Source organism: Gekko japonicus, unplaced genomic scaffold (genome assembly GCF_001447785.1).
Source record: "Gekko japonicus isolate JY-2015 unplaced genomic scaffold, Gekko_japonicus_V1.1 scaffold934, whole genome shotgun sequence".
NCBI classification, from domain to species: Eukaryota; Metazoa; Chordata; class Lepidosauria; order Squamata; family Gekkonidae; genus Gekko; species Gekko japonicus.
In genome coordinates, this window is record NW_015177036.1 from 562039 (window position 1) to 583092 (window position 21054).

The window sequence follows — 21054 nt, forward strand, 5'->3', positions numbered from 1 at the left end:
CTGCCATAAGCAACACTATGAGGTCCTGCATTACTGTAGCCTACAGGAGTATGAAACGAGTTCCTGCAGGTATCACGGCCCACTCTCTTCGCAGTGCTGCAACGAATATGGCCTTTGCCAACAGGGCATCGGTGGAGGAAGTCTGCAGGGCTGCTACGTGGTCTTCGTTATCCACATTCATCAGGCATTACAAGATATGTATGACTCTGCTGATGCAGCATTCGGACGGAGAGGACTGCAGTCTGTTCTAACGCTTGATGACGACTACCCTCCCAAAAATCAGGGACACTGCTCTGGGAGGTCCCACAAGATGGTCTCCACCTCAGAGGGAGAACGACCATTGGATACTCACCGTGAAGGGTCCTTCTCCTCTGAGGCTTGGAGGACATCTTGGCCCTCCCAGGTCGTCATCTTCATTTCTATCTTCATTTCCTTTTACTCCTTAACCTATTTCTTCACTTGCAGAGAGAGAGAGAGACTGAAAGAAAGAGCCACAAGGCTCATAGACTATTGCTCTATTCCTGTTTATGTTACTGTGGTTACCCTTCTTCTTGTTCTAACACGTTGTTACAGTTTTCTGTTCTTCTCGAGGGTTTACTTTAGAGTATTGCTTTCGGAGCACCAGAACTGAGCCTAGGGTGACTCCCCCCACAGGAAACAGGAAGTTTGACTTTTTCCTTCCTCCCGGAGTGATGGATCGGAATCACCCACAAGATGTTCTCCAAGCCTCAGAGGAGAAGGACCCTTCACAGTGAGTATCCAATGGTCGTATTCAGTCTATAATTATACTAATGCCAATCTCTCCCTGACCTGCATGGCCTGATCTTGTTAAATCTTGGAAGCTAAGCAGGGTCAGCCCTGGTTAGTATTTGGATGGGAACCCACTAAGGAATACCAGAGTTGCTATGCAGAGGCAGCCAATGGCAAACCACATCTGAACATCTCTGGCCTTGAAAACCCTATGCGGTGTCACCATAAGTCTGCTGCAGCTTAATGGCACTTTTCACCACCACCAGTGTCAATCTCAGAAGCTTATGCATATCAGGTAGGTGAGTTCTCCCTTCTGTTGACAAGGCAAGCAAAAAAGCCAGCTAACTACAAACATATCCAATTCAAAAGCAGCCCTGGTGCTTTCCCATTATAGAAGTTGCTGCTGGATACCTCTCTTCTGTGTTGGCTTGAACGTCTTTGAGGCATACAGTCTTGAGTAGCTCATTATGTTTGGTTCTAATTTATACTGAGAATTTGCATTCTGGAATACTGTCTACAGAATTGCCTGCTATAATGGTGGTGATGTTTTTGAGAAATCTGAAACAGATTTCCCAGTTCTAATATAAAAGAGTGAGACAAGATTGCCAAGGCAACCGGGAGACAAGGGTCTTGCACTTCAATCTACAGGAGTCTTTGCAGTGGGACTTCTGTTGGTAAATCATTTGAAGGGCACGTTTAGCCTGTGGAAAGGCAGCAGCCATTGCTGTCTTTGTTCTGTTATTTGTTTCTACCTAGGCCTACTGATTAAGCTTTTTACGTGTTCTAAAGGCTGAAGGTATTACAATTTTTTAAAAGCTTTATTTCTATCAAAGAAGTAGTTGTCAGGACATCAGTTCAGCTTATAGTTGTGTGTGGTAAAATAATATAAAATTCTGTAGGGTCTTGGTTGATTTTTTAAAGGCAGAAATATGGTTGGGTGAACAGAGCCTTAACTGCAGGGAAGCAGAGAAATCACTTACGTCCAGATAGCATACTTATCTGTTTGCTTTAAGATGAACCCCCATCCATACAAGTATTGCTGTTGATTTGGCAGAGAGGGGTAGAATCACTTTATATATAGATTAGGCAGTTTGGTTATTATTTCTTATTTCTTTCTCCCCCACCCTTGGGCTGTGGAAGATTTTTTAAATCTATTGCACCATATTTTGTTCTTTGTAACTTCCAAGGACAAAAACTAAGTCTTAATTAAACCCAGGGGATATATATGCATTTACTGTTAATATTTGCTAGATTTGAGTCCAGTAACAAGGTTTTGGGGGTATAAATTTTCAAGAATCAAAGCTCCCTTTGTCAGATACATTTCACTCTTGAAAACTTTTACCCCCAAGCTCTTGTTGGTCTCTAAGGTGCTACTAGACCCAAATCTAGCTGTTATACTGCAGACCGACACGGTGGCCTTATATTTGGAGTTCCTAAGCAATATTCTGCCCTGACCTGGCTAGCAAGGTGATCTATGCCTTGAAAACCTGACAGGGTCACCATGAGTCAGCTGTGACTTGCAGCCCTGAAAATCAGTTCCCGGGTATAGATGTAAAATTTCTGGAAATGTTGAAGCTGTGGAAGGAGGATACCATCCAATGCTCTTCAACAGAGCTTTTTTCAAGTTGTGAAGGGGCTTGTATCCCAGACTCCCGAAGACCTGGAAAACATACAGACCCAATGCAGTTTTGAGGATAAATTGTTCACATCTGCTGTGATGTAGATTCCACGCTTGTTGCAATTCAGTCTCAAGATGCCATTGGAGTATAGTCTGGTCCTAGTTGTGTAGACGACTATCAGATGGTGAGACTGATGAAGTGGACTGGTTGCTCAGAAGTGTGCAGTCCACCACATCTATACTCGCTTTGTGGCTGGTGGTATTGAACTGGGTTGGGCTATTGAATGGGTCCTCTCTACAGGGGGAGTGTAGTTCTGACCTGACAAAGACATCCCAGAAACCCCAGATCAGGCTTGGATCAGAGCTCTCAGATGGAAGCTCAAAGCTTTAAGAGCTACTCCCTCCGAGGGACTCCTGTATCTGGTAAGACAGGATAGATCTTATATTGCCTGGGTCAAATTGCTGGACTCCAAACTATGTTATCTCAAGTTCTCTCTGGGTATGATCTATTACTGGGACATCAAAGAACTTTTCAGTACAGTGAAAGAATGCATTGAGAAGCTTGATTATTTAGGCACTGCTCCTCAGTGGCAGTTGGAATTCACCTCTCCCCAAAATCCAGATTATGTGAAAGATCTAATTGTTCCAAAATACAAAAGAGCTTTTACCTTCAGGCATCTAAATGTACAACCCTCAACAGTTACCAGTGGGTGCTATGTAAAGCAACCATACTCAGAAAGGTTATACCCGTATGGCAGTGAGAAAATTGAGGCTATATAGATCATATCCTACTTGACTGCTGTATCCATTCAGATTACAGAAATGAGTTAATTATCCCTCTTGAAGGTTTGTCCTCTGTGTCACCCCCTGCTAGAGTGATGTGGCTTCTGAGTGATAAACAAAAGAAGTTACTCTGGCTGTAGCCAAATTTTTCTCAGTTGTTGTGGATCATCATGCAGCTGTTCAGAACCAATAGGTTGATGGAACAGTAATTTTATCATTATACTAGAAACCCTGCTTAGCTGAACTAGAATGCAGTGGTGAACGTTCTACTTTTCGTTAAGGTACTTGAGCGGGAGGTGGTCATGAAGTAATGGATCATGGATTATATAATCCCATTTGATTCAGACCTGGGTATGGGACAGAAACATCTTTGGTCACTCTGACAGATTATTTTTGCCATGAGATGATGGGAGTGTATCCTTGGACCTTTCAACTGTGGTCTCCTTCTGGAGAGGCTGCTTGAGTAGAGGAAGGTACCATACTTCGATCGTTCCACTCTTTAACTGGCAGATTCCAGAAGATGTTACTTGGAAACGTCTGCTTGGAATTGTGGCATTTATGCTGATGTGGTCTCAGAGGGTTCCGTGTTGTCTCCCAGGCCATCTTCCTGAAACCACTGGGAGAGATCTTCAGGAGATTTGGAGTAAGGTGTCACCAATATGTGGATGACACCCAGCTTTACTTCTCCTTAACTGCTGATTTGGGGGGGCTGTAGAAGTCCTGAAAAGGTATCTGGAGATGTTAATGGGATGGATAAGGGCCAGTAAACTGAAGCTCAGTCCAGACAAGACTGAAGTGCTGTTGGTCAGTGATAAAGCTGCTTGAGGATTGAGGAGTCAGCCTGTTCTGGAGGATTTCACGCGGGCTAGTAGCCTGAGGGTACTGCTGGATCCTGACCTACAATTGGAGGCCCAGATCTCCTCTGCAGCATTTAGTGTTTTTATCAGCTTCATCTAATATGCCTTCTACAGGCATTCCTCAAAAAGAATGATCTGACCATTGTGGTCCCTGCTCTGATTACATCCAGGCTAGATTACTGTCTTTGAAGAGAATGCAGAAACTTCAGCTTCAAAATGCAGCTGCAAGGCTATCGTCAGGGACAGGAGACAGGGATCATATCACCCCAGTCCTGAAAGATTGGTACTGGCTGCACATTTTTTTTCTGGGCACAGTTCAGAATACTGGTTCTTACCTTTGAAACCCTGAATGCCTTGGGCCCTGGGTACTCTAATGCCTTCTCCCATATTGTCTAGCCTGCTAGTTAAGATCTGATTCACCAGCCCTGCTCTCTGTGCCTTCACCTTCAGCGGTGGCATGGGTGGTAGCCAGAGACAGGGCTCTTTCAGTAGTGGCATATCACTTGTGGCCTTCCCCTTGAGGTTTGCCTGGCACCTGCTTTGCTTTCTTTCAGGCACAGACCAAAACATTTCTGTTCACTCAGGGTTTTAATTACAGGGCTGAGTCTGTATTTTCCCCCCTGAAAGCTTATTTTGCGCTGTCTGAGGTCTGTTTTATGTTTGACTCAGTTTTCCCCACCCTGATGCTGGATTTTAATTTTTTCATGTTCTATTTTTATTTTGTTTTGTAAGCCACCTTGGGCAGGTTCATGGAGAGGTAGCATAAAAAATCTCTATATAGAATAAAGCTGTTTTGGGGTGGCCACGTTCAATGCACTCCCTAATCCGTTGGATGCAAGAACTGCCACTCACAACGGGGACCGTGGCCACTGGCTGCGTTCTCTGACGCCTGCCCAAAGAGGCGGTGCCGGCCCAAGTGTGCCTCAGAACACAGTGCCTTCACTCTGCTGAACACATCTCCTGTCTTCCTCCTGCCCAAAGCAGCGCTGCGCCTCCCCAGCACCTCGCCCGTCTCTGTGGCGCTTCTGCGGCTGCTCCCCCTGATCGACGGCTAGTGTGGAGGACCAGGCCCCAGCGGGTGGACGGCCTCAAACGGGCAGTGGGGGGAGGAACGAGGTTGGCCAGCTTGGCTCGCCGGCGCCTTAAACGGGTTGGTGAGGAGAGGGACGAGGCCGGGTTCCTTGGCTCGCCAGGCCCTCAAACGGGTGGTGGGGGGAGGAATGAGGCTGGCCACCTTGGCCCACCACCGCCTCGAATGGGCGGTGGGGGGAGGATTGAGGCCGGCCGCCCTGTCCCACCGTCACCTTGAACGGGCAGGGGGGAGGAACAAGGCCGGCCCGCTTTGGCCCACTGGCTAAGCTAACAATATATATTATAAAAGTACAAATATTTATTAGGGTGCACACATGTTAAAACCTATACTGATAAAAATCTTTATCTAAAGTATCGGACTTATAAAAACTTATCAAATATTAATACATATGATGGGTAAACATTTTCCTAGTGAAGACCAAACGCGTTTCGGCCCCTAAGGGCCTTCCTCAGTGGTCACGATTATCAATATAGTATAGACACACATTCCTAGACCTGTATACAAGATCTTTAGTACTCATATATTAAAACCAGATGTTGTTTCCTGAGATTATAAAAAGAAAAATGGGGGGGGGGAAGAAACTTAATTATTTATTTCCAAATGTATATAAAATCATTATTAATTGAAAAATGATTCTTTCAAAGATAAAATTACCTTGTATATTTGTAATTGTATTGCTGGTATTAGTGATGGGCCATAAGTATAGCCATATCAATTCCACCAATTATTCTGAATTTAAAAAATGAAATAAAATTGTGAAATTTTTATAATAAATCCAATTGTACAATAAATGTAACCCCAAATTAAAATAAAATCATTGAATTAGCCAACAAACCTGGTAACAGAGATTTCATAGGTCTGAATGTGTGTCCCTCCATCAAACTGCTGTAATGGCTTTCATATATGGTAATCCTGGGGTGATGCAATCACCTACTTACATTGCACAGTGTCGGCCAGGATAGATACAAGATGGGAGGGAGTACAGAGGAGAGGAAGATAAGGAGCAGCATGGGGGGGAGGGGGAAACAGGTCAGCACAATGAGTTGACATAAAACAATTACAGATGTTCACAAACAGCAAGTCCAGTCCACTTCTTCATTCAATCCCAAAGGAGCCCATGTCTGCAGTTGGTGAATCCAAAACAACTCTCTTCTCAGGGGCACTCTGCACATGTTCTGATTGGTAGTCTGTACAGTCTCAATCAAAAATTTTAGCTGTTTATCCGTATGTCCCAAGTCCAGAAAATGGTTCACTAATGGTGCAGAACGCTTTTGCAATCTAATGCAGCTTTGGTGTTCACCTATTCTGACTTTTACACGTCTAGATGTTTGACCCAAATACAATTTACCTCATGGACATTGGATACAGTAGATCGCTCCTTTGCTTTGGCAGTTGCAAAACGTATTAATAAAAAAGGTTTTTGTTTTGGCAGTATTTTGAAAGGACTTCTTAGCCTCAGCACAACTACACATAGAACAATTACTACAGGCAATGTCCATGAGACAATGAAAGTAGAGGTGATGGATACTGTGGGATTCAACATGGCACAGCTCATGCTAGAAGGAGTTGAGAAAGCAATGGAAGAAGAGGAGAAGGGGAAAATGCTTGTGGATAGAAAACTGTTGAGAAACGAAAGAATTCGTGAATTTATTTATTTATTTAATTTATGCCCCACCCTTCCTGCTGGACCAGGGCTCAGGGCAGCTTACAAAGAGATTAAACATATAGGTAACAAATTATATACAGTCTTAAAACAAATAATAAAACTCTACGTTATCATAAAGTGCTAGTAAGTGACCAGGTACTTATAACAGTGCTTACAGAAGGCAGAACCAATTATATTTAGGCAACAGCACAGGCTGTTGGTGGTAAACCAAGGACAAGGGCACTGTCACTTCTCAGTTATTTGATGTTATTTGGTGGGGCTCCTTAGTTGAAGGCCTGGTGGAAGAGCGACACCTTGCAGGCCCTGCGGAACTGTAAGATGGTCCCGAGGGCCCTGATCTCTTTTGGGAGCTCATTCCACCAGAGCCACCACTGAGAAGGCCCTGGTTGTGGCCAGCCTGGCATCTTTAGGACCTGGGAGGCCAGTTGATTTTGTGACCCTGAGTGCAATGCTGTCTGGGGAACGTGGGGAAAGGCATTCTCTCAGGTATGTGCCCCCCTCACCATAAAGGGCTTTAAAGGTAAGTACCAGCACCTTGAAGTGAATTCGGTATGCTATTGGCAGCCAGTGCAGTGCTTTCAGCATAGGCTGGATATCCTGCATAAGGCCCATCAGAAGCCTGGCTGCAGCATTTTGCACTAGCTATAGCTTCTGGATTTCAGTCAAGGGCAGCCCCATGTAGAGAGCATAACAGTAGTCCAATCTCAAGGTGACCATCGCATGGATCACTGTCGCCAAGTCATTGCAGTCGAGGAAGGGAACTAACTGCCTAATGAGCTAGAGGTGGTAAAAGGCTGATTTGGCAGTGGTTGCCACCTGGGCCATTCCCAAGCTCCTAACCTCCAGCGCTGGCACCAGTGGCGCCCCATCAAAGGTGAGAAGTAGGATCCCTACCCTTGGGCCACCCCGGCTCAGGCACAGGACCTCCGTCTTCATCAGATTCTGTTTCAGTTGGCTCAGTCTGAGCCAACCAGCCACAGTTTGCAATGCCTGGTCCAGATCTTCTGGTGTAGAGTCAGACTGGCCATCCAACAACAGATAAAGCTGGGTGTCATCCGCATACTGGTGACATTCCAGTCCATGCCTCCGGGCAATCTGGTCAAGGGGACGCATGTAGATGTTAAATAACATTGGGGACAGCACCACCCCTTGGGGCACTCCACAAATCAGTGGGGGCTGTTGGGATAAGGAAAGAAGAAGAGAAGAGATTGGATTTATACCCCGCCCTTCACTCAGTGTCTCAAAGCAGTTTACAATCTCCTTTCCATTTCCCTCCCCACAACAGACACCCTGTGAGGTAGGTGGGACTGAGAGAGCTCTTTGCAGAACTGTCCTTGAGAGAACAGCTCTGACAGAACTATGGCTTGCCCAAGGTTATCCAGTACCCAGTTCTCCCAGATTAGAGTCCGTGCACTTAACTACTACACCAAACTTCTCCCTTAGCGCCACCCTTTGTCTCTGACCCTGAAGGAAGGAAGCCAGCCATTGCAAGGCTGGACTCCAGTGTTGGCGAGGCAGTGGATCAGTAACTGATGGTCGACTGTGTCGAATGTCACCAACAGGTCCAAGAGCATCATCACTGCCAATGCTCCCTGATCCAGATGCCTCCGGGGGTCATCCATGAGGGCGATCAGTGCCATCTCCGTCCTGTGGCCTGGGTGGAAATGGGACTGGAAAGGATCTAGAATGGAAGTGTCATCCAAATACCTCTGTAGCTGAATTACCATAGTCCTCTCAATTATTTTACCCAAACAGGGCAGATTAGAGACCAGACGGTAATTAGCCAATTCGACCAGATCCAGAGATTGCTTTTTCAGGAGCGGATGAACCACAGCTTCCTTGAGTGGCCTAGGGAACTGTCCCTCTGAGAGGGATTTTTTGTTAATCTCTCGTAGGGCATCCCGAAACCCATCACAGCCCACTTTAATTAGCCATGATGGGCAGTCAAGGCAGCATGTGGCAGGGCATACAGTTAAGAGCAGTTTGTCAACTTCCTCCAGGCTGAGCGGACTGAAATAATCCATAACCTGACTAGAAGACATGCATAGAGCCTCGAGTTCACTTAACAGGACTTTATCTGCAAAGTAGCTTGGAAAGGCCTCACAGCCAGTGTCCAATTCCCTAACATTTGGTCTGCCTTGTGGCAGAACAGTCATAGACCAAATTATTCTAAATAATTGGGCTGGGCATGAGCTTGCAGACACAATTGTGACCACATAATACTCTCAGTGGCTCTGAGTGCCATCTCATAGGATCTGGGGTGGAAAATGCTAAGTAAAATCAGTAAAAGTCAGTTTTTTCATCTTGGTCAGTAATTTGTCACTTTTTTAAAAAAATTGGTCAGTAAAGTCAGTATTTCTTTGATTTTTGTGAATGCAGTTTGTGTTCTTTTGTTTTCATTACTGCATTTTGGGGGAAACATGATGACTTCCCAGTGAGAAGACAGATTGTTTTTAGTTCAGTTATGAAGTACTTTAAGGACTTTGTTCCTAAGAGTAAAAGTGATTTGGTGAAATCTTCCACAACGTATAGAAATATACTTAACCTCTTAAAACACGAGACAATGAAAGCAGAGGTGATTTTTTTTTTTTGCATGAGTGCCTGCTTATTTACAAAGTTCACTAGAGTGTTCCAGAAAGAAAAGGCTTCGGTGCGTGTGATGCACAGTGAAGTAAAAACACAAAAATTTGTAAGAGTTCAGCACCGTTGTCTCTTGAAGCCTTTAGTGATGAGCACTACATACCTGTGAAAGTAGAATCTGTGATGAACTGAAAAAAACCTTTCTGAAAAGGAACAGCTACTCTTTTTAACAGGAGCAAATAAACATTTCATAGCAGCCTGCAAACACCTTTTACTCCAGTCATCTTTGGACAAGCCTATCTTCAGATATCTTCAATGTTTAGCTCCAGCACAGATGGTCAAGGAAGGGAACCCACAAGGAGATAATGAAAGTAGCAGCAGCACTCCCGATGGATATTCCAGTGGACATGATTGCGGTGTGGAACGTCGCGTATCTTGGTTTTTATGTAAATTATCAGAGCACCAAATTTTATGTAAGATATATTGTTTCATTATGTTTTACTTGTATGCATATTTTAACTTCAGCATGGCCGTCTGTTAGCCGCCCTGGGCTGAAGATTGGATAGGGCGGGATATAAATCCCAAAAATAATAAATAAATAAATAAATGGGAACTTTTTAAGAGTTGAAGATGAAACTGCCAATGAAACTTGCCGCATAGATACATACTGGCATCAGTTCTTTGAAAAGACACACCCATCTGGAGATCCAAAATACTCACTGGTTACTAAGGTGGTGAAAGTAGCATTATCATTATTGCATGGTAGTACGGACATAGAAAGAGGGTTTTCAAAAACTGGACGCATTTTGACGGAAAGGGCCTGGATATCAGAGAGAACTTTGATTGCCCACCTAATCGTCAAAGAAACTTTATATCATGTATATGAAAACAATGTATACCATGTTACACACAGGAGCTTTTATAGATGGCAAGAGCAGTTCATGTTCACTACATGCAATATTGTGATAAACAGTGTGTCATTAAAGAGTAAAACGAAAAAGAAAAGGGGGAAAAGGCAGAAAGGTTTAAGAAGATAGTGAAGAGAAGGAGAGAAAAGAGAAGGAAGCAAAACTGAAAAGGCTGCGACAGCAGAACGAGAAGAAGATGACTGCTTAAGCGTTGCTAAATGATGCAACCAAACATGTAAAGGAGGCTGCTGAGAAAAAGAATATGGTGGGATTCAGCACAGCACAGCTCATGCTAGAAGGAGTGGAGTAAGCAATGGAAGAAGACAAGAAAAAAAAATGCTTGCAGACAATGTTCCCTCTAAGCTGCAGAGTCTTGTGGGCAAAAATTCTACTTTGGGAGCTACGGGCATTGAAGCTGTGAGCGAGCGATTTGGCTACCGCATAGATTAGTTTGCTCTGTTAGTTTGCTCTGGAGCCCTCCTTTCTGAGCTAAGACAAAAATGTGTGAGCCGGAGGCTAAAAACCTGTGAGCTAGCGCACACTAACTCAGCTTAGAGGGAACACTGCTTGTAGATGCAGTGCAGAAAACTGTTGAGAAACAAAAGAGTTTGTTAACTTCTTTTTTCATCAAAAAACGAAAGATAAAGTAAAAGCAAAGTTTTTGTCAGTATTTGGTCAGTTTTTTTGGAATTTTGGTCAGTAAAATCAGTATTTTTGACCCTCTAACTAGTTTCCATCTCTGGATTTCTTAAATGTTCTATAAGATGTTCTTGTGGCTTCATTGCAGGCGCACCGCTACTGTCTCTCTAGCCATCTTGGCCTTTGCTTCATCAGCCGCAACTCCTGGGTAAACCAAGGAGCCAGCCTAGAGTGAGGGCACAGAGGGCATCGGGGAGCGATCTCATTGATGGCTGCCAAGAGTCAGCTGTGCCAATCCTCCACAAGCGCATCAAATGAGCTGCCAGAGGGCATCGAATCCCGCAGGGCCATTTGAAGCCACATAGGGTCCATTTGGCTCTGTGGGCTAGCTGAAATCTACTCGCCGCCCAAACGGTCGGGGTGAAACATTCAGATGGGGCTTCAGCGCTTGGTGGTCCGATCATGGCACTGCTGATGTAGTAACCCGGTCCACTTGACCCCTGCCGCGAAGATCAGATCGATTGTGTGTTGAGTGGGAATCGTTACATATTGGGAGAGTCCCAGCACCACCACAGATGACAGTAGGTCCATCGCCTGAGTGGAGGCCACATCGTCCGAACCACACAGGACGATCGGTCTAGGGTGTTCCAATGCCCAGCCTGGCACGGCCTCCACCAGGGATGGCAGGCTGCTGGTCAGTTCCTTTTTCATCACAAAACCAAAGATAAAATAAAAATAAAAGCAAAGACAAGTCTTACCTTACAGTAATTATGTTTTGTTTTCATAATTATTACTTTATGTTTGGTTTTTAATATTTTTTGCTGTTTTGCTGTTTTATTATCTGCAGTATGTGATTATTTTTAAAAGGGAATCTTTTTTTGCCTTAAATGTTGTACAATAATGAAAACATTTTCCTCTATTCATAAAAAAAATTCAATAAAAAGGTGTGTAATCCTTCTATCTGTGTCACATCTAACTATGGGGCTGGCTATGGGGATGGTGGAGGCCAGATGATAATTTTTAATGAAGTCCTAGTTTTACATTTAAAGCACTAGCTTATCAGTAGGTTGACATTAAGTTGTTCAGTAATTTGTCAGTATTTGGTCAGTTTTTTGTCAGTATTTGGTCAGTAAAATTAGTATTTTTGACCCTCTGACTAGTTTTCATCTCTGGGGTCGGGGAAGGAGATGGGGGCTCGCAGCCGGGCGGCCAGGCTACGACGAGCCTGATTCCTATTCTATTAAATAAATCAAGTTAGGTTTGATAAGAATGTACTGTATATATTTGCATTTCTCATCGTCCTTTTTATAGAAAAGGTGGAAAGCAATTCCCTCCCTCAATGGCTTCAGCGTGTGATTGAGCATAGGTGGGAGCACATTATCTTGCCTACTCTGTAGTGGTGATGGTGGCAAAGTGAGCCGCCATCACTGAAGTCCCAAGGACAACAATCCTTGGGGGGTGCTCAGCACCAAATCCAAAACTGCTTTAGTCAGGCAGGGAGACTTAAAATTATTACTTCAACAATATAAAATGCATCATTTATAAGTTATACTGCTTGGAATATTTATGGAATCTAACAGTACAAATGGCCTTGCTTTTGTACAAGCAAAATTGTAGATATGTTCAGTACTTAAGGCAGTGCTGCAAACTGCTGTGTCCTATACAGTCTTAGCACAAGCATATTAATTTTTGCCACCCAGGAAACAGAAAAAAAGTTGAAATTGCAAATTTTGTAGCAAACGAGTGTGAGTCACAGTAGGCCTAAGTAGCATATTTGGATATCAAGTTAAACTTTATACCATTGAATTACTGTATTATGAAAAACATTAATACACTGCACAGTCTGACTAAAACATTATCTTAAAGCATCTATATATCTAATAGCAAAGGCGCCCCCTGCATCCGGATATCTAAATCTGCACATTGGGGGCACGTGGGGGGCAGGGAGATTTTCTTGCACACTTGGGACCGTCCCCAGGTGTGCACAAAAATCTAAAAAGTTGAAAAAATATAGGGGGGGCAATCAGGGATGATTCAATCCCAATATATAACAGAGAGGCGGCCGGGGGGGGGGGGGGGGGGAGACGGGGGGGGGGTGAAGGAGCTGGGGGGGCGATTGGTGGGGCCCGGCAGCTGAAAGCGGCTCAGGCCACGCCGCCAGGGACAGGGGGGGGCTTACCTGCTGCCGCCGCCGCCACCTCCTCCTGCTCTGCATGGAGCTCTTCCCTCCCCCCCGAGTATCGCGGGTCCCCTTTCTTGTTCATTCCAAAAGAGAAAATATTTCATAGGATTTTTCAGTGGTTCGCTAAATTTTCTAATACTTTTGTCTCTCCCCCGCCCTGGCCTTTACATCTCTGTTCCCAGGGTCATGTGGCTCACATGGAATAATAACCACACAGATGTGGGGGAGTGGAATCAGTCCACCCTCTTAAATTAGCTATTTGTAGGTCCCAGCAGGTAGGAGAGTACTTTTGGACGCTATGACAACAAAAGGAAATGAACATGTACGTCTATCCAACTAACTACACATTTTCATTCCAGGATGTGGCAAGCTATCATTCTCCCCCTACACTCTGCCTTAATTCAATGAGTTAGGTCATACAGGACTAGACAGTTCAGGACCCAGGGAAAATCTGTTTGCTTTTGTTTTTTAAAAAATGTTCTTCTCTTGTCTTCTCCCATTGCAGTGTTTATAGCTGATGCAAACTGTGACTCTGAATTACTAGAAAGTTACATTTTCTGGGAAATCCCTGTTCTAACCAGATGTTACTTCTGGTGGGTCTTGTTTTGTGACTTGACAAGGAGGGGAACATCCTAGAGTCTGAGTGAAGAGCTGTTACATAGAATGAAAATGCTCCGCAAATAGAATAGAATATTGCTATCAAGCAACAAATACCCTGGCCTTAACTATTCAGTGGAATTTTTGTTGCTGAGCAATAGGACACATTGCTTTCCTGACAGGAACGGATGGCCTGTGATTAATTCTTCCCCACATGTTCCAGGCCACCTGTATTTCAGTCATGTAATTTGGGTCATTGCTATGTTCATGCTCCCCCTGATAACTGTGATAGGGTTACTGAATTGCAAGGTATATACGTTGGTATATTGATTTTTGTTAAGAATTTCTGTTGAAAGTTACTGTTAGAGCTTGCCTCCCTTTTCCTATGGATACCATGCACAGTACTTAACCTTATAGCTTGTACACTGATAAGGATTGACTACTTCGTCAATTAAAACTGGGATGACCAGAAAAAGTATTTACTATGGTTTTATTTACAAGCAGGTATTCAGAATAGAAGCTTTTAAAGTGCAAAGTAACAATTTTTCTGTATTTTAGCCTGTATTAAATGTGTTTCCTATTTGCTATGAAATCCTTTATAAATGCTTAAAAGACAAAATGTTACCTCTTTAAAAACCTAGTTTCTTTTGTCATGTGCTCATATAAATTGAGTATATAAGCATTCAGAGTTTCCTCTTCTCTTTTAGTGCGAGGATGTCGTCCTGGCAAGATTGTGCAGATGACAGAAGCTGAAGTTCGGGGCTTGTGTATAAAATCACGAGAAATCTTCCTTAGTCAGCCCATTCTCCTGGAACTAGAAGCACCACTGAAGATCTGTGGTATGAGATAGTATTTGATAATACCTACTTAGGAACAAGGTCTTGTCTTGCAATATGTGTTACAAATTCATCCAGCTTTACTATGTATTAAGAGGGTGTTGCTCTTCATTGTTGATATCTCATCTACCAGTAGATACCTGATAAAAAGATGACCTACTTACCTGTTGTCCCAATGATATATTAGGCAGAGGTGTGATCTTGTATAATTGAGTGACTTGTATTGTAAAACATGCCAACCTTGAGAGCTTATGTTAATTTAGGTCCTGTTGTATGAACAGAGAATTGTGTTCAGTCTTTAAATACTAATCTTATCCCATTTCATAAAAGCAATTTATATGACCAAGTTAAAATGCTTCACTTTTTGGGGGGGTGGGTTTATTCAGGCTGTTTGTGCATTCATTTTGGAGTAAGAACCACTCTGTCTTTAGTTCCTTGGCTTCAGATTCTTTGCTGGGCAGCTGAAGAGGTGTAGCAGTCTCTGGATCTTGTCCATCCTCCTAAACCCATCACCAATGAGCTAAGCTCTGTTAACTTCCAAATGAACTATTAGTTTTAAAAAAACACAAAATCTAGCTCTCACACTAGTTTAGTTTTAATTTTTACTGAATCTGTAAATTGTGAGTGGTTTTGTTCTAATTCAAGTATATTTATTTTATTTTACTATATTTATACCCCGCCCTCCCATGACAGGCTCAGGGCGGCTCACATTTACCAACACAATGTGCCCGGTCAACATAAAACACTTTTTAAAAAGTTAAAATCTTACAAACAATTAAAGTGCTCACAGTTGATATTCTTTAATGGATTATGGTGGCGTGCTATTAGATATAATCTTGCAATCCCAACTCAGTGGTATATCGGTCTCCCACGATGCTGTGGCTCGATCACAGTTCAGGGCCATTCCACCACCGCAGATGTTACTGATGGTAGTAGTTGGTGGTAGTGGTGGGTGGCTCCTAGTTGAAAGCCTGGTGGAAGAGCTCCGTCTTGCAGGCCCTGAGGAACTGTATGAGGTCCCACAGGGCCCTGATCTCCGGGAGCTCATTCCACCAGGAAGGAGTCGCCACTGAAAAGGCCCTGGCCCTAGTAGCAGCAAGCCTGGAATAATTATTCAGTGTTGTGACCCCGACCGTAGTGCTCTTTGGGGTATATGTGGGGAAAGGCGGTCCCTCAGGTATGTCGGACCCTGGCTATATAGGGTTTTAAAGGTAAGTACCCAGCACCTTGAAGCGAATTCGGTATGCTGTTGGCAGCCAGTGCAGTGCCTTCAGCACAGGCCGGATGTGCTCCCATCTAGGAAAATTGTCGAGGACTAAATAATGTTTCATCATTAAACACATTACAGCATATTTTTGCTGTTATTATTTATATGTAATTTTTTAAAAAACCTCTTAAATGATGCATGTCTGCTGTATCCATAGGAATTATCTAATGCCAAGAACATAAGAAGAGCTCTCCTGGATCAGACCAATAGTCCATCTAGTCCAGCATCCTGTCTCACACAGTGGCCAACCAGTTCTGGATGGCCAACAATAGGGCATAGAGGCCAAGGCCTTCCCCTGATGTTGCCTTCTGGCTCTGGGATTCAGGGGATTAGTGCCTCTGAATGTGGAGGTTCCCCTCAGCCACCATGGCTAGTAGCCATTGATACACACATTCTCCATGACTCTATTTAATCCCCTTTTAAAGATGATTATTCTTATGGCCATCACTACATGCTTTGGCAGTGAATTCCACATTTTAATCACTCTTTGTGTAAGGTAGTATTTCCTTTTGTGCATCCTGAACCTACTGCCAATAAGCTTCATTGGATGTTCTAGGATTTTGGGAGAGGGAGAAAAAGTTCTTTTTGTCAACTCTCTCCAGCCCATGCATAATTTTATAAGCCTCTATCATGTCCCCCCTTAGTAATTTCTTTTCTAAACTGAAAAGTCCCAGACTCTTCAGCCTTTCCTCATAGGAAATGTGCTCGAACCCCCTACTCATCTTGCGTGCCCTCCTCTGTAATTTTTCCAGCTCTACAGTGTCCAGAGATATGGTGACCAGAACTGTACACAGATCTATACAAGGGCATTACAGTATTAACCGTTTCATTTCAATCTCTTTCCTAATAAACCCTAATGTAGAATTTGTCTCTTTCACCGCTGTAGCACACAGGCTTGACACTTTCATTGAGCTATCCACTGTGACCCCAAGATCTTTTTCTCTCTTAGTCTCAGCCAGTTCAGATCCCATTAGCCTATACTTGCAGTTGGGACATTTGTCCCAATGTGCATCACCTTACACTTAGCAACATGGAACTTCATTTGCCACATTGTCACCCTCTCACCCAGTTTGTGGAGGTCCTCTTGGAGCTCTTCACAGTCAGCCTTGGTTTTCACCATCTTGAATAATTTTGTGTCATCTGCAAATTTGGCTACTGCACTACTCACCCCTAGTTCAGATCATTGATGAATAAATTAAATAGTGCCAGCCCCAATACCGATCCTTGTGGGACTCCACTGTTTATTTCTATTTTGAGAACTGTCCATTTAGTATTACTCCTTGGTTCCTGTCACTTAACCAGTTGCTTCCTGTCACTTAACCAGTTTTTAATCCGTAAGAGAACCTGTCCTCTTATCCCATGACTGCTAAGTTTACTCAGGAATCTTTGCTGAGGTGCCATATAAAAAGGCTTTTGAAAGTGCAGGTATATAATATCTACCAGGTCACCATTGTCTACATGCATGTTCACTTTCTCAAAGAACTCCAAAAGGTTGGTGAGGCAGGATTTCCCTTTACAGAAGCCATGCTAATTTTCACTCAGCAAGCTTTGTCCTTCTGTGTGCCTAATAATTCTATCTTCTGATTACAGTTTCTACTAATTTGCCTGGGACAGACATTAGGCCTGTCATTTCCTGGTTCCCCTCTGGATTTCTTTTTAAATATTGGTGTAACATTTTGCTACTTTCCAGTCTTCTGGTACCACAGCTAAATTTAGTGATAGGTTACATAAACGGGTTAGTAGATCAGGTATCTCTCATCTGAGTTCCTTAAGAAATCTCCAGGTTATGCCATCATGACCTGGAGACTTAACAGTTTTTTAATTTCCTTAGTAGATCTAGAACTTTATCTCTGGTCACCTCAGTTTGATTCAGTTCTTCAGACTCCCTCCCTTCCTGAAAATGGGGGCTGTGACAGGGGCACATGCCTCCTTCTTTCCACAATGAACACAGAAGCAAAAAAACCATTGAACTTCTCTGCCATCTCCCCATCTTCCTTTTTTCTTCTTCTTTCATTCCTTGTTCTTAGACCTTGAACAATAAAACCAAAAAAACTTAAAACCCATCTTCTTTAAGCAGTCCCTTTATTCTTTTGTAATCTGAAGGCCATACTTCTTCTGTGGCTGGTTATGTCTTCTGGGTATATTTTTTAAAAATATGTTTATTGTTTGTCTTGATACTTTTAGCAGCCCTCCCCTCAAAATCTTTTTGCATGCCTAATGGTTGACTTACATTTCTTTTGCCAGAGCCTGTGGTCCCTTCTGTTTAGTTCATTGGGGCAGACCTTCCACTTTTTAAAAGAAGCCTCTTTCTTTTCCTTTTTATAGCTTCCTTGACTAGTGTTATTAACTACACAAGCCTTCTTTTAGATTTGGCAGTCCCTTTCCTAACCTGTGGAATGCATTCTATTTGGGTTTCAATTAGTGTAGCTTTAAATAGCTACATCCTCTAGGTCGGGATTTGACTCTCTTGTGTTTCCCCTTCAGCTTCCTATTTACTATTCCCCTAATTTTCGTAGAGTTCCCTCTTTTGAAATCAAATGTGATAGTTTTGGATTTCAGGGGTAACTTTCCATTGATCTGAATGCTGAACTTAATAGCATTGTTTCCAATTGGTGTAACAACATTTACATCTCTCACCAATTCTTGAGACCTGCTCAGAACCATGTCCAAGAGCTGCTGGCATTAAAGCTGTGAGCAAGAGATTTGGCTACCGCATAAATCATTGCTCTGGAGCCATCCTTCTTGAGCGAAGACAAAAAAATTGTGAGCTAGCTCACACTAACTCAGCTTAGAGAGAACACTGTGTGGAATTCTCTGCAAAACACTGGATAGCCCCTGCTCCCCTGCTGACTTTCTACCTTCATAATTAGTTTAAAGGTATCTAGACTGATGTAGGGTCCTCCGGTCTCATCCCCAGGCCAAGAGCCCTTTGACTCTCTTCAGCTCACACCTCAGCCTAGAAGGAACTTTATAATTTAGAGCCTAGCAACCCCTGCCTCCCAGCAGCAACAGCAGAGGGTGGGGCCTGCATTCAGCCCTAGGCAAACATACCTTGCTCAATGAGCAACAAACCAGACAAAAGACCCAAACAGACGCAGACAAAAGCACGACTCTCCTGCAGGGTACAAGCACCCATTCACCTTCAAACTCTGTCCTCTCACAAAGCAACTTCAGTTAATGCTCCCCAATAATTTAGCAGTTTAGGAAAGGCAAAACCTCCCCAGCAGCTATCTCCTGCGTTCTTTCTCCCAACCCAGCTGACTCAGTTCTGCCTCTGCCTAGGTTGAGCCTTACAGTTTACAGCTGTAGATTGTCTTATATTAAAATGTAGTAAACTTTGTCTTCCATTGTATTCGTTTCAAAAGGAGAGAAAAAAATCCCCCCCCCAGTTTTCCTTATAATTTTGCAGTTTTTCCATTGAAAAAGCTCTCAGGCTTTCATGCTGTACATTTTTGTGAGACAAAACTTGCATTAAGAAGTGTTTCACTTACCCTAAAAGAACAAATATTTAATGGTGTTTTTTCAGTGCTCCTCCAATTTTTCTGTTGAAAAAATAGTCCTTGGAATGGCCTTTTAGTCTTTCATACCTTTAGCTCTGCAGTTCTGAGCTTTTCCCTTTGAGTTACGTTCTGGGTAATACTGTAATATGACATATAGCGAGCAGTTTGTCTTCATCCAAGTGCAAGTGGTGTTCTATAATTGCTGATATTATTCACAACATCATTTCCAGGAGCAGCAAGCATTCAGCAGTTTTGGACCTTAAGTAAAAGTTAATTTGAAAAACTTCATTGATTAATCTAATACAGCTGAAACAACCAGTTTTAAGCAGCAAATATATAAATGAAATATTTAACACTCAGACAAACTAACTTTCCTTAAAGAAAGAATCTGTATTGCATGATAGATTGTTTTGGTACTGGGGATTTTTATTTATATTCCAAGTCATTTGAGCCAAATAAGGGTTGAGCCAAAAGAAGGCAGCATGCTGAACAACTATGTTGTTGGTAGAGGAGCACTCTTTGAGAAGGATATTGTGAAAGACAGTGGTTCTTGACTAGCTAAAACTGCCCATGTGATCAATATAGGAAGCACCACCCTCAATCTGAATGGTTATGTTTGCCCTTTTCAGCATAACCAACATTGGTTAAATAGCATTATGACATCCTTGTGTACTGTATGATCCCTTATTGGATGCAGTTGAAAGAAACAAAAGATTTGCAGCACCATAGCAGCAGAGATGGCTGTGAATAAGTTCAAAGGAAGGCAAGGGTTAATATTGGGATTCTGACCCTCTCCCATCTCATTCACCGTTCTCAAGAATCAAGGTAGACAACTACTAATTGTTCAGCTCGTCTTAGAGCTTAAAATGTCACCAGCATAGTGGGCTAAATTGGATCTAAACTCATTATACTAATATCTGAAACCTCAATTTTCCTTTCTTTTAGGTGACATTCACGGTCAATATACAGATTTACTTCGATTGTTTGAGTATGGGGGATTTCCACCTGAAGCCAATTATCTTTTTCTGGGGGATTATGTGGACAGAGGCAAACAGTCCTTGGAAACCATCTGCTTATTACTTGCATATAAAATCAAATATCCAGAGAATTTTTTCCTCTTGAGAGGAAACCACGAGTGTGCTAGTATTAATCGCATCTATGGATTCTATGATGAGTGTAAGTAAAGCTTGCTACAAATGCTCCCAGTGTTTAGAAATACTTGTAATTCTTTAGAACACATAGTAAAACTTGTTATATAAGTTAATAGTTTGAATTGCTGTTTACAGTTAGCTCTTAAACTTTCAGAGTGTCCTGTAATGCAAGGTTGTTTTCACTTAGATAGTTGCTATGTATTTTGAAAATTCTGTGCAACTTTCCAGAGACTTGGTAGCATTTCTTTAAATGTTAAGATGCAGCTTGTAATGTATGGGTAGGCAGGCTGAAGGTAGTATGGTATAGTAAATTGTTGAACTAGGACTGGGGAGGCCCAAATTCAGAACCCCATGGTAACTTTAGGTCAGTCACACATTTTGCAGGCTAATGTACCTCCCAAGGTTGTGAGAATAAAACTGAGAAGGGGAGAGCCATCTGAGCTGCTTTTTGGACAAGCAAGGTAAAACATAGATATCAAGAGGCCTTTCTTTTTTTCTTATTAATCTGTAAATTAATTTTTAAAATATGTTGAAAAACAATTCAGCAGCATCAACTAACCTGTTCCATAGAACATACCACATTATTCCAATTTAAATCTCTTCACATCTTAACCTTTTTGTAACATG

General features: G+C 42.8%; 1 protein-coding gene across 1 annotated transcript in view; it reads left to right on the plus strand.

Moving 5' to 3' along the window:
• The window catches only part of PPP1CB (protein phosphatase 1, catalytic subunit, beta isozyme), a 56244-nt gene that overhangs the window by 21977 nt on the left and 13213 nt on the right, over positions 1–21054 (plus strand). The window contains exons 2-3 of the mRNA XM_015427970.1: positions 14381–14512; positions 20222–20452. Coding sequence (XP_015283456.1) covers positions 14381–14512; positions 20222–20452 — 363 coding nt within the window. The remainder of the gene's footprint in view (positions 1–14380; positions 14513–20221; positions 20453–21054) is intronic.